Genomic DNA, 13,648 nt, shown 5'->3' on the forward strand with positions numbered 1-13,648 from the left:
TGTCCATGCTGTATTCCTGAGAAATTCAAAGTGTTTGGTACCTGAAAAAAAAAAGAGGTAGGCAGGACCAAAGCATCCAACCATGATTAGAAGTATGTTGATTCTGATGCTATAGTTGAGGTGGTGCAAACTTAGTAACCATGCTTCAAACAAAAGAAAGACCGACAAAGAGAGAGGTAGACAGACATCAAGGGCTGATCAATGGTCTTCAATGACATCACAAGTGATAGTGAATTGGATTTTATGCCACACCACTTTAGAATGGATACCAATTCACAATTGCCAATTTTGCGTCACTGCTAACAATCAATTTCAAACTTGACTAAAAGCTTCAAACCAATGTCATAGATGTATTGAATCAGGTGCTACAGTTAAAACTTGGGATAATTTTAAGTAACCCAGGGGGTTGCCTTGGAAGTCCTCAAGTTTGGCTCTAGACCCCACGAAGTCTCATGGCATCAGATCAAATATGGGCAAGGAAACCTCCTGCTGGTTACCCCCTCAGCTGGTGAATCAGTATGCCTTCATTTTGAACACCAATTGGAAAAAACACTGAGGGTGGCAAGGGGACAGAACGGACACTGGGTAAGGGACTTCCATGTCCATCAACAAGAGTGGCTTGGTACCACCATTAGTGACTGAGCTGGCTGAGTCCTGAAGGACATAGCTGCTCACCTGGGCCTGCGGCAGGTTGTGAAGGAACCAAGAAGAATAAACCTACTTGACCTCATCTTCACCAATCCACCTATCACAGTATCTACTTTTATCTGTCCATGACAGTATTGGTAGAAGTGACCATCACTCAGTCCTCATCCATTGTGTTGTGTGGCACTACTGCTGTGCTAAATAGGATAGATTTAGAACAGTTCCAGCAACTCAAAACTGGGGCCATCAGCAGCAGAATTGTATTCAACCACAATCTGTAACCTCATGGCCCGAAACATCCCCCACTGTACCATTACCATCAAGCCATGGGATCAACCCTGATTCAATGAAGAGTGCAGGAGAGCATGCTTGAAGCAACCCCAGGAATACCTAAAAATAAGGTCTCAACCTGGTGAAGCTACAGTACAATAGTACTCACATGCGGAAACCACATGCAATAGACAGAGCTAAGAAATTGCACAACCAGTGGATCAGATCAAAGCTCTGCAGTCTTGCCACAGCCATTTGTGAATGGTGGTGGACAATTAAAACTAACAGGAGGTGGCGGCTCCACAAATATCCCCATCCTCAGTGATGGGGGAGCCCTGCACATCAGTGCAAAAGACAAGGCTTTACCATTTGCAACCACCTTCAGCCAGAAGTGCCTAGTGGATGATCCAGCTCAGCTTCCTCCCGAGGTCCCTAGCATCATAAATGCCTGTCTTCAGCCAATACAATTCACTCCACATGAAATCAAGAAATGGCTGAACGCACTGGATACTGCAAAGGCTATGGGCCCTGACAACATTCTGACAGTCGAATTGAAGACTTGTGCTCCACAACTAGCCACACCCCTAGCCATTGACTGTTCCAATACAGCTACAACACTGGCATCTACCTGACAATGTGGAAGATTGCCTAGATATGTCCTGTCCACAAAAAGGACAAATCCAACTTGGCCAATTACCACCTCATCAGCCTACTCTCGTTCATCAGAAAAGTGACGGAAGGTGTCATTGACAGTGGATGCAACATTACACTGTAATAACCTGCTTGCTCATGCTAAGTTTGGGTTCCGCCAGGACCACTCAGCTCATGAGCTCATTACAGCCTTGGTGCAAACATGCACAAAAGAGCTGAGCTCAAGAGGTGAGGTGAGAGTGATTGCCCTTAACATCACGGCAACATTTGACTGAGTGTGGCATCAAGGAGCCCTAGCAAAATTGACATCAATGGGGATAAGGGGGAAAACTCTCCACTGGTTGGAGTCATACTCAGCACAAGGAAGACGGCTGTCATTGCTAGAGGTTAATCATAGCCCCAGGATATCACTGCAGGAGTTCCTCAGGTTACTGTCCTAGGCCCAACCATCTCCAACTGCTTTATCCATGACATTCCCACCATCATAAGGTCAGAAGTGGGGATGTTTGCTGATGGTTGCACAATGTTCAGTACCATTTGCGACTCCTCACATACTGAGACATGTCCATGTTCACATGCAGCAAGACCTAGACAATGTTCAGGCCTGGGTTGATAAGTGGCAAGTAACATTCACACCACACAAGTGCCAGGCAATGACCATTTCCAGCAAGAGCGTGAATCTACCCATCTCCCACTGACATTCAATGGCATTATTATCTCTGAATCCCCCACTATGAACATCCTGGTGGCTACCATTGACCAGAAACTGAACTGGAAGAACCACATAAACACTGTGGCAACAAGAGCAGGTCAGAGGCTGGGAATTCACTGACTCTCCAAATCCAGCTGATCATCTAAGGCACAAGTCAGGAGTGTGAAGGAAAACTCTCCACTTGCCTGGATGAGCGCAGCTCCAACAACACTCAAAAGCTCCAACACAAGACAATCCAGGACAAAGCAGCCAACTTGATTGGCATCCCCATCCGCAACCTTGAACCCTCACTCCCTCCACTACCGATGCAGTGGTAGCAGTGAGTACCATATACAAGATGCACTGCAGCAATTCATCAAGGTTCCTTCAACAGCACCCTCCAAATCTGCGACCTCTACCATCTGTAAGGTCAAAGGCTACAGATCCATGGGAACACCACCACCTGCAAGTTCCCCTCCAAGCCACAGACCATCTTGACTTGGAACTATATCGCCATTGCTTTACTGTCACTAGGTCAAAATCCTGGAACTCCCTTCCTAATGGCACTGTGGGTGTACCTATACCACAGGGACTTTAGTGGTTCAAGAAAGTGGCTCAGCACCACCTTCTCAAGGGCAATTAGGGATGGGCACAAATGTTGGCCTAACCAGTGACACCCACATCCTGTGAAAGAATGAAAAAATGTAGAAAACTGATACAACAAACAGATGGCACACTTAGCCGGTTATGTTGAGAGGATTTTTTTGGTATCTATACTTTATCTGAGACTTTAATATTTAGGTTTCTCTTCAAGAATTATAGATCAAGGAAAAATGAGTTGAAAGCATATAAAATGCAAAGACTTCCTGGTTGTGGTGTAGATCAAAGGTTAGAGAAATTATAGAAAGAGTGCCACTGCAATATCTATATTACAGAGCATAACTGTAGAGGACTTGCCTGTTAAGATGCAACTAAAGGATTCTACTTTTCAATGAATTAATGTGTGGGAGGGTAGGGAAAGGAGTAAGAGAGAAGTGTGACATTTCTCTACAGGAGACAAAGAGTGCCACAAAATACATTATGGGACATGTATTTATGATGTAATCAAGCTCTTCAACTGCCTTCTGTCTCTGGTGGGGTCCAGCATCCATCTACTGTAAAGAATAGGACAGGATTAATGAGGCACCAATATGAATACCAAACAGAAATGGCAGTGGTAGTGGTTTACAGGGTCTTCTACTGAAATGTTTCTGGAAGTTCCTGTATATATTTAAATATCTTCTATGTACTTTTGCTGTTTATCTTTTAGCATAAGGCTAGACAAAGCCAGGGGATTGAAACATTGTAACTTTGGTGCTAATTTGCTAAATAAATAAATGCTGTCTCTTAACACTTTCACAATTAAATTATTCAAACATCAGTTACATGTTAAAAGCACAAAATGCCTTTAACAATCTAGTAAAATTAAAAGTTCACTTTGTAGTTCAAGTTGACACTTACATCTGATTCAATTGTTCATCTAGAGGGAGATGTGATTAGTTAAATTAGAAATACATGAGAAATGTTAACAATAATCCCAGAAATTAAGAAAAAAAACGTCACTGAAACATATAGTGCTTTGCACTATCGCAGCATTATCAAGACCCCAAACATTTGAATTCTGTACCTTTCTAAGTGTTCTTTGTTGTTCTCCTGACATATCCTAGCCTGTACTGCACTTCACTTCACTTCTTCCCTCACACCAGCTGAGCCCAGGTTCTTATCCCAAGACAATGGGGATTTGGTTCTCCTATATCTAATTGTCAGTCACCGTTTTTTTCCTAAGTTTATTTATTTTACATTAGTTTAAAAAGCACAGTAGGGCACTATGTTCTGTGGAAGATGTTATTACCTAGAATGGGGGGAGTGCGGGAGCTGGCGCAGGCGAGCGGCCTTCCGATCGGCGCCCCCAGTCGGGGGAGCATCGCCATTTTACGTGGCCAATTAAGACCCACCCAGCATGCTGTCTGCCAGGAAGTGCTGTGCTGGGATTACCTCAGCAAAGTGTTGCCTCAGGGAGATCGGCTCTGATTGAAAACTTTAAATGAAGGTGATAAAAAAATTTCTCTGACATGTCCCCTCATGTGACACTGTCACATGAGTTGGGACATGTCCATAACTTTTATTGAAACATTTCATTAAAATTTAAATACCCTCTTGAAACCTCATCTCACCCGTGGATGAGGTTTAATGTTTTTTCCAAAGCCAGCCTGGGCTCCCGGCCTGCCCGCCAACCTTAAGGTTGGACGGGCAGGTCCATTAATCATCTTAGTTTTTTAATGGCCTTAATAGGCTGAACTGAGAATCTAAATGACGCGGGGTGACGTCAGAACGCACGCCCAATATATTCCCCTGTCATTTGACACATTGGCGAGCGGGCCCCACCCCCGCTCGCAGACCGGAAGATGTGCCCAATAACTTTACAAATACTCCTGTAATCCAGGGAAGGTTCTCTAGATATGTAACCGGTAGAACTTTACACATTTTCAAAAGGTGGAATTGTTTTTATCCTTCAAATGAAATTGAGAGTATGTGGATAGAGAGACAGAATTACTATTTTCAATAATTGGGCTTGCTGGTTAATGCCTAATAATTAGTACTGAAGATAAATTTAGTCTAGTCTGTTGAACCCATAAGAATAAGTTACATAGTCATTGAATTACATTGGTACAGGTTCTCGTGTTGAAATCATGTTCCGAAGGGTATAGGAAGGGGGTTAGTTTGTAATTGGACATAAACATGGAAATTTCAAATCTAGATTATATTAGAAAAATAAATCCCAGTAATTTATCCCAAATCTCTATTCTCAATTGCAGTGTCTATTTAAACGTGGGTTGTAAGTAAATCTGAGACATCTGCAGCTCATCATATAACATTAATTGATGAAAACATTACCATTACTCACTCCACAACTTTCCAAAATGTAACATGTATTACTTGCATATACTACTTAATCTACTGTCTTTAATTAACTGTCAGATATATTTTCTCAAGGGTTTGAAAATCTGTTAATTAATTAAAGAACATGCATCATGGTATATAGTTGATATGTTGGGTAACAGGTGTGATTGAGAGAAATGGAGTGGTGTACTTCTTGCTTCAGCATGATAAATTTCTTTAACTGAATTGGGTGAAATCAGATTGACCATTACCTCCCAAATTTTCCAGATATTTTCCGAAAGGATGATGGAGTTATATACAGTACTTACATCATACTTTCTTATATGTGTCTTGGGAAACTTCAATAACTGCTACCAGAATACTAATTAAAATAAAAGCCCATGTCCAGAGTGAGACAGGGGCAGTCAACTCATTAACTTATGACAGTAAATCAAAATTACCAACAGAAACTTATCCCCCATCCCCCATGATTTCATGCCCTTTGTTATGAAATATCGATGGCATTTTGTTAGGGTAAAATAAAGATTAGTTTAACCTTTGCTTTACCTTTGTATTAAAGATGAATTTCCAAGGTTAGATTCACATAAGATTAATATTTTGTCCTTTTAAACCTATGTTTCAAGAGTTAATCTACATCTAATTCCCAAAATAAATGTTCTCCATCAGTTCCAAAATATCTACATGATATTAGTTTGTGCTGTTTCCTACAGCCTGTATGTCCGCAACCAACAATTTTAATTACTTTGAAGACCATTGTGGTTAATGGAAGATCACACTAGTTGTTCTTCAAAAATAGGGGTTAGTACTTCAGTTAGAATAATGTTTACACAGAGTTCCAAAGCTGTCTAATTCACTTCTGGGTTTAGTGATCAAGGCAGAAACCATTGAACACATTCAAAATTAGATTCAGTAAGTGGATAAAGGAAAAGATGGTGAAGGATATGGAACAGGGTGGGTAAACGTGATTAAAACTGCTAGCTTGCACTGTGGAATAAACAGTAACACGGACTGGTTAATCCAAATGACCTATTTCCATGTTTATTCCTGTATTACACGTAACCTGTTCCATCTATACTTGACATAGATGATGCTGAAATTAGGGCTCAAAAATTTAAAAATTCCCACTGCCCAGCACTAATTGATGGACAAAATTCACCAAAAATGTATACTTAAAAGATAACTTTGTTTCCAAATGGGCTATTCCACTCTGGAGAGGTAGAAGAATTTTAGTAATTTCTTTCATATTCCATGAGATCTGCTTACCGCATTGTCTCTGATGCACTCTCAGCATCTACCTACTGTTCAGAGTAGTGGCTTGGAAGCTGACAACATAAATTAATGCATAAATGATTATGTAACCTTTCCCAAATATTATAGGGCCTGTCAAATTACATATAAAACTAGGAACACGGGAGTAGGCCATTCAGCCCATCAAGCCTGCTCCACTATTTAACCCACCATTCAAAATGGTTGACCATCCACTTCAATGCCTTTTCCCCCCACACTATCCCCATATCCCCTTATGTCATTGCATTTAGAAATCTGTCAATCTCTGCTTTAAACACACTTAATGACTGAGTTTCCCCAACCCTCCTCATCTCGGTCCTAAGTGGCTTCCCTCTTATTTTGAATTGTGTTCCCTAGTTCTGGATGCCCAAAACAGGGGAAACATCTTACCTGCATCTACCCTGTCTATCCATTTAAGTATTTTGTCAGCTTCAATGAGATCACCTCTCATTCTTCGAAACTCAAAGTGAATACAGGCCCAGCTTCCCCAATCTCTCTTCATAGGACAGTCCTGCCGTTCCAGGAACAAGTCTGGTGACCCTTTGTTGCACTCTCTATGGCAATAATATCCTTCTTAATGTAAGGGGTACGAATCCCACCACGGCAGATGGTGAATTTTTGTATAAACCCATCTGGTTCACTAATGTCCTTTAGGGAAGGGAATCTGCCGTCCTTACCAGGTCTAACCTACATGGGACTCCAGATCCACAGTAATGTGGTTGACTCTTAAGTGCTCTCTGAAATGGCCTAGCAAGCCACACAGTTGCATCAAACTACTAAAAAGTCAATAAGGAACGGAATTGGATGGACCACCTGGCATCAACCTGGGCACCTGTCGACCCTGCAAAGTCCTCCTTACCAACATCTGGGGATTAGTTAGTGCAAAAATTGGGAGAGCTGTCTCACAAACTAGCCGAGCAATTCATGGAATCATACCTTACAGGTAATGTCCCAGACACCACTATCACCATCCCTGCAGAGGTGATGACACAGTGGTATAGAGTTGGGAGGAAGTTGCCCTGGAAGTCCTCAACATCGACTCTGGACCCCATGAAGTCTCATGGCATTAGGTCAAACACGGGCAAGGAAGCCTCCTGCTGATTGCCATGTACTGCGCGCCACACCCTCCACCCCCCACAGATGATGAATCAGTATTCCTCCATGTTGAACACCACTTGGAAGAAGCACTGAGGGTGGAAAGGGGACTTCAATGTCCATCACCAAGCGTGGCTTGATAGCATCACCACAGACCGAGCTGGCTGAATCCTAAAGGACATAGCTGTTAGACTGGGTCTGTGGAGGTGGTGAGGGAGCCAACTAGAGAGGAAAACGTGCTTGACCTCAAGGAAAAACATATTTGCTCATTGTCACCAACCTGCCTGCCGCAGATGCATCTGTCCATGACAGTATCAGTAGGAGTCACCATCAGAGGGCATGCTAGGAGCAGCACCAAGCATACCTAAAAAATGAGGTGTCAGCCTGGTGAAGCTACAACACGGGACTACTTGTGTGCCAAAAAGCATCAGCAGCAAGTGATAGACAGAGCTAAGTGATTCCACAACCAACGGATCAGATCTAATCTCTGCAGTCCTGCCACATCCAGTTGTGAATGGTGGTGGATAATTAAACAACTAACTGGATGTGTCTCCATAAATATCCCGATTCTCAATGATCGCCGAGCCCAGCACATCAGAGCAAAAGATAAGGCTGAAGCATTTGCTACAATCTTCAGCCAGAAGTGCCCAATGGATGATCCATCTTGTCCCCCTCCAGAGGTCCCTAGCATCACAGATGCCAATCATCGGCCAATTCGATTCACTCCACGTGATATCAAGAAAGGGCCGAATGCAGGGATATTGCAAAGGCTATGGGCCCAGACAATATTCCAGCAATAATGCTGAAGACTTGTGCTCCAGAACTTGCTGCACCCCTAGCCAAACTGTCCCAGTACAGCTACAATACTGGCATCTATCCAGCAATGTGGAAAATTGCCCAGATGTGTCCTGCACACAAAAAGCAGGACTAATCAAACCAGGCCAATTACCACCCCATCAGTCTACTCTCATTCATCAGTAAAGTGATGGAAGGAGTAATCAGCAGTGCTATCAAGCAGCACTTGCTTAACAATAACCTGCTCACTGATGCTCAGTTTGGGTTTCATCAGGGCCACCAAGCTCCTGACCTCATTACAGCCTTGGTTCAAACATGAACAAAAGAGCTGAACTCCCGAGGTGAGAATGACTGCCCTTGACATCAAGGCAGCATTTGACTGAGTGTGGCATCAAAACTGGAGTCAAAGAGAATTAGAGGGAAAACTCTCTGCAGGTCAGAATCATACCTAGCACAAAAGAAGATGGTTGTGGTTGTTGGTCAAATCATCTCAGTTCCAGGACATCACTGCAGAAGTTCCTCAGGGTAGTGTCCGAGGCCCAATCATCTTCAGCTGCTTCATCAATGACCTTCCTTCCACCGTAAGGTCAGAAGTGGGAATGTTCGTGATGATTGCACAATGTTCAGCACCATTTGTGACTCCTCAGATGTTGAAACAGTTCATGTCAAAATGCAGCAAGACCCGGACAATATCCAAGCTTGGGCTGACAAGTAACAAGTAACATTCGCACCACACAAGTGACAGGCAATGACCACCTCCAACAAGAGAGAATCCAACCATCGCCCCTTGATGTTCAATAGCATTACCATCACTGAATCCCCCACTATCAACATCCTGGGGGTTGCCATTGACCAGAAACTGAAATGGACTAGCCACATAAATACTGTGGCTACAAGAACAGGTCAGAAGCTAAGAATGCTGCAGGAAGTAACTCACCTCCTGACTCCCCAAAGCCTGTCCAACATCTACAAGGCACAAATCAGGAGTGTGATGGAATACTCCCCACTTGCTGTTCCAACAGCACTCAAGAAGCTTGACACCATCCAGGGCAAAGCAGCCTGCTTGATTGGCACCCATTCCATAAACATTCACTCACTCCACCACCGACGCACAGTGGCAGCAGTGTGTACCATCTGCAAGATCTCACCAAGCCTCCTCAGACAGCACCTTTGAAACCCAAGACCATTACCATGTAGAAGGATAAGGGCAGCAGACACATGGGAACACCACCATCTGGAAGCTCCCCTCCAAGCCACTCACCACCCTGATTTGGAAATATCTCACCATTCCTTCACTGTCACTGGGTCAAAATTCTTGAACCCCCTCTCTAACAGCAGTGGGTGCAGCTACACCACATGGACTGCAGCGGTTCAAGAAGGCAGCTCACCACCATCTTCTCAAGGGCAATTAGGGACAAGCAATAAATGACAGCCCAACCACCGATGCCTACATCCCATGAATGCGTAAAAAAAAATACCATTAGCTTTCCTAATTGCTTGCTGCACCTGCATGTTAGCTTTCAGTGACTTATTGACGAGGACGCCTAGGTCCCATTGTACATCTACACTTTCTAATCTCTCACCATTTAAGAAATACTCTGCACATCTGTTCCTCCCACCAAAGTGGATAACCTCACATTTTTCCACATTATATCCCATCTTGCCCACTCACCAAGTCTGTCCAAATCCCCCTTGAAGCCACTTTGCATCTTCCTCACAACACACATTCCCACTTAGCTTTGTGTCATCCGCGAACTTGGAAATATTACATTTGGTCCCCACATTGAAATCATTGATATATATTGTGAACAGCTGGGGCCCAAGTACTAATCCATGCAGTATCCACCAAGCACAGCCTGCCAACATGAGAATGACCTGTTTATTCCTACTCTGTTCTCTGCCTGTTAACCAATCCTTAATCCATGCTAGTATATTACCTCCTATCTCATTTCATAATTTTGCTAATCAACCTGTGAGGGACTTGATCAAAAGCCTTCTGAAAATCCAAGTATACTATGTCTGCTGACTCTCATTTATCAATTCTAAACTCCAACAGGTTCGTCAAACATGATTTCCCATTCATAAATCCATGTTGACTATGCCCAAAAGGAATTTAAACTTGAAGTTATGCAATTTTATCACTATAATAATGAATGTTTTGTCACTTTTGAAGATTTCTTCCCATGTGTTTATGTTAAGGAGTTGCAGAGAAAATTTTATTGCACAATTAAAAGTATTTCCATACATAACTGTAAAACTAATGGAACTCCAAACTGACCTACCTGCTATAGATAGTAGCTGCATTGTCAAAAGGAATTTCACATGTTTCATCATCACTTTCACAGGTGGATAGAAACTGCGGATATAAATGCACAGATGACAAATGTTAATGCTCAAGCTGCTTCCAGAATCAGATGTTCTCATTTCTACATTTCTTACCTCAAAGACTCTCAGGCACTGTGGAGTCTGAATCCTTATGTCATTTGCTAAATAGCCATTACTACAGAACAAAATTACATTAGAACTGTAGCTTTTCCTAATAGCGGCCTGTTACACATAAATCCACATGATACTTGCTGCTCACCAACAGTACTTTCTGTGAATCATGTTGAAATATTTCTGCACCCATATTTAGATTTTGTGCTCTGCAATGCAAAGGATGTCAGTGTGGAGGAGTTGAACACAAGTTCCTTTTAGCATCAGTGTCATCAATAAGTGTTCCTAGGCTTAGCAGAGCACAGGCCAAGTGCAGCTCCTCCTAATATCGTCCATTAATGTGCTTTACCTCCCAAACTCAGGAGAGGATCTTTCATTGTACTACTTCCATAATAAAGCCTTGGAGTGAAAATGATAATTTTGTGACAATTGCAGCTAATTTATAGTAGTCTGCTGCTATGGACTCTCAATCACTGGGATCCTGATACAGATTGCCAAGCTCATTTCATGTAGAGGCCCTTACAACTGCCAGAAAGACACTTTCATCCATCATTTAAACTGAATTTAAACCCAAGTATGATTGATGATTACAATTCATACTAACACACCGTGTGTTACGCTACCCTTACACCCTGAAAAAACTGACACCCAGTCCCGTAAACTGAGAAGTGACATTTTTTGCTTGGGATGGGGATGGGGAAGAGAGAATTTACACAGAACTAAAAGTTAGGTTTTTACATGGAGGTATCAATATTAATAATTTGAATCAGCATGTATCAAATCTAGAAGCAAAACAAGCACCGACAAAGAATATAGCTCAATTCATTTCATAGTTTTTGTTTGGTAGTAATTTTTCAGATCTGATATAATAGAACATAGTGTGTTTAGGATTTCCAAACTGTAGTCACGTATTTACAAGATATACAGTTCTTCCTAGCCATTTATTAATGTTAAGATATGAAACAAGAAATATCCTTTAGCCTATCAACCTTGTTCCTTTCACAGGTCATTACAATTTGCCACTCAGTAGAAGAAGGTGACTAAACACAAATTTTCCCTAGAGACAAAGTTCTGAAATGTTTCCATAGCTGCCAAGGCAATCCAGCCAAACGTCAAAATGTTTGAAATTCATCAGCTACTGAAAATCTCATACATGATTTTGTTATCTCCAGACTTGACCATTCTCTCCTGGCAGACTTCCCAGCTTCCACACTCCATAAGCTTAAGCTCATCCAAAGCTCCGATGCCTGTATCCCAACTAGTAACAAGTCCCATTCATTCATCACTCCTGTGTTTGCTGACCTACATTGGATCCCATTCTGGCAAAGTCTCGATTTTAAAATACTCGCATTTTAAATCCCTCCATGGTCTTGCCTCTCCCTATCTCGCTAATTGTTAAACTCCTGACAGCTAGGTGAAGCATGAAACCAGAGCCAATCTTTACTCAGCTTGTAATGTTTCACTCTGAATAAATCTAAATGTATACCTCCTAATTCAACCCTCATGCAAGCTTCAGTAAGCATCTCCTCTTTGTGCTCAAGTAACAACCTGATCGATACCCTCCACCTGCATAGTTAACTACAACTGATATACAATTAACAGCAACCTCCTCCAGCCCCACAATCTTCTGATGAAAATAAAAAGACTTGCATTTGTATAGCACCCTTTAGAACCTCCCAAAGTGCTTTACAGCCAATGGCAACTCGCCAAGACTCCTTCAACTTCTACCACCTAGAAATATAAGGGCAGCAGAAGCATGGGAACCGTCACTTGCAAGTTCTCCTCCAAGTTACACACCATCCTGACTTGGAAATATATTGCAGTTTCTTCACTATTGTTGGGTCAAACTCCTTCCCGTCATAACTGTGGTTGTATCTGTACCACACTGACTGCTGCAGTTCATGAAGGCAGCTCATTACCACCTCCTTAAGGGCAATTAGGGATGGGCAATAATTACTGGCCTTGTCAGCAATGCATGCATCCTAAGAACAAATAAAGAAAAGTCTGAGAAGTTTGTTTTCCTCCAGTGCTGGTCTTGTCATTCCCCACTTCCATCACCTCAATACTGGCAGCTATGCCTTCAGCTGTCTAGACCGTAAGCTCAGGAATTCCCTCCCTAAACCTCTCCCACTTCTTCTGCTTCTTTAAAACACTTCTTAAACTACCTCTTTTGAATATTTTACTACATTAAAGGTGCTATATTAGTGCAGTTTGCTATGTTTTTTTTGAAGCCATGCAAGATTTTAGTTAACTGTCTACCCTCTTCCACTTGGAAATGGCTCCTGCTAAGTTTGAGTAAACAGAATTAAATAAATAACAATGTATGTGAATGGTCACAATTATGTTAAACTATCTTTCATCGTCTCTGGGATACTGGTTTCAGAATTCACCAGTAAATTTAACCCCTATGAAGCAAGCTTTAACTTAAAATCACATTCAGGAATAACTCAGGTCTAAGCCTTTTTTCCATGAAAAATAGGTTAAAAAAAAAGAACATGACAAATCTCAATCATTGACCTTAGACAGGTCCATTACTCACTGAAACAAAAATGACTGCAAAACCAAAGACTTCTTTTTGTTCACTGCAATGGATTCCTCCTCACCATTGCATTCCTGCCTCACCTCCAGGTACAATTTCCAGAACCGACACACTGCCTACTGTTGCAGAGGTCCATGATATTGCTTCCCTTCAATGATTGCAGATGCAACTCATCACCCCAGCTCAAGATCATAACCCCATCCCACGATCATAACCCCATCCCACTATATCTTCAGAGATCACCCTTTCCTATTTTTTATTCATTCATGGGATGTGGGCATTGCTGGCTAGGCTAGCAT

General features: G+C 42.2%; 1 protein-coding gene and 1 long non-coding RNA gene across 7 annotated transcripts in view; one reads left to right on the top strand and one right to left on the bottom strand.

The window, feature by feature from the left end:
* LOC144684576 (uncharacterized) overlaps positions 1-13,648 on the top strand; it is a 39,641-nt gene that overhangs the window by 21,401 nt on the left and 4,592 nt on the right. The window lies entirely within an intron of this gene.
* Positions 1-13,648, bottom strand: part of LOC144684575 (uncharacterized) — a 40,952-nt gene that overhangs the window by 9,583 nt on the left and 17,721 nt on the right. For 5 of the 6 annotated variants that reach the window (XR_013577529.1, XM_078548529.1, XM_078548530.1 and 2 more), the window contains exon 2: positions 10,657-10,730. Coding sequence is in view for 2 of the 6 variants with exons in the window: in XM_078548528.1 (XP_078404654.1) it covers positions 10,657-10,730 (74 nt within the window). In the remaining 4 variants the exon portion in view is untranslated. Of the gene's footprint in view, positions 1-5,505; positions 5,522-10,656; positions 10,731-13,648 lie in introns of those variants that run through there. The other variant, XM_078548532.1, reaches the window with a different exon arrangement.

The sequence above is a fragment of the Cetorhinus maximus genome, chromosome 9 (genome assembly GCF_964194155.1).
Source record: "Cetorhinus maximus chromosome 9, sCetMax3.hap1.1, whole genome shotgun sequence".
NCBI classification, from domain to species: Eukaryota; Metazoa; Chordata; class Chondrichthyes; order Lamniformes; family Cetorhinidae; genus Cetorhinus; species Cetorhinus maximus.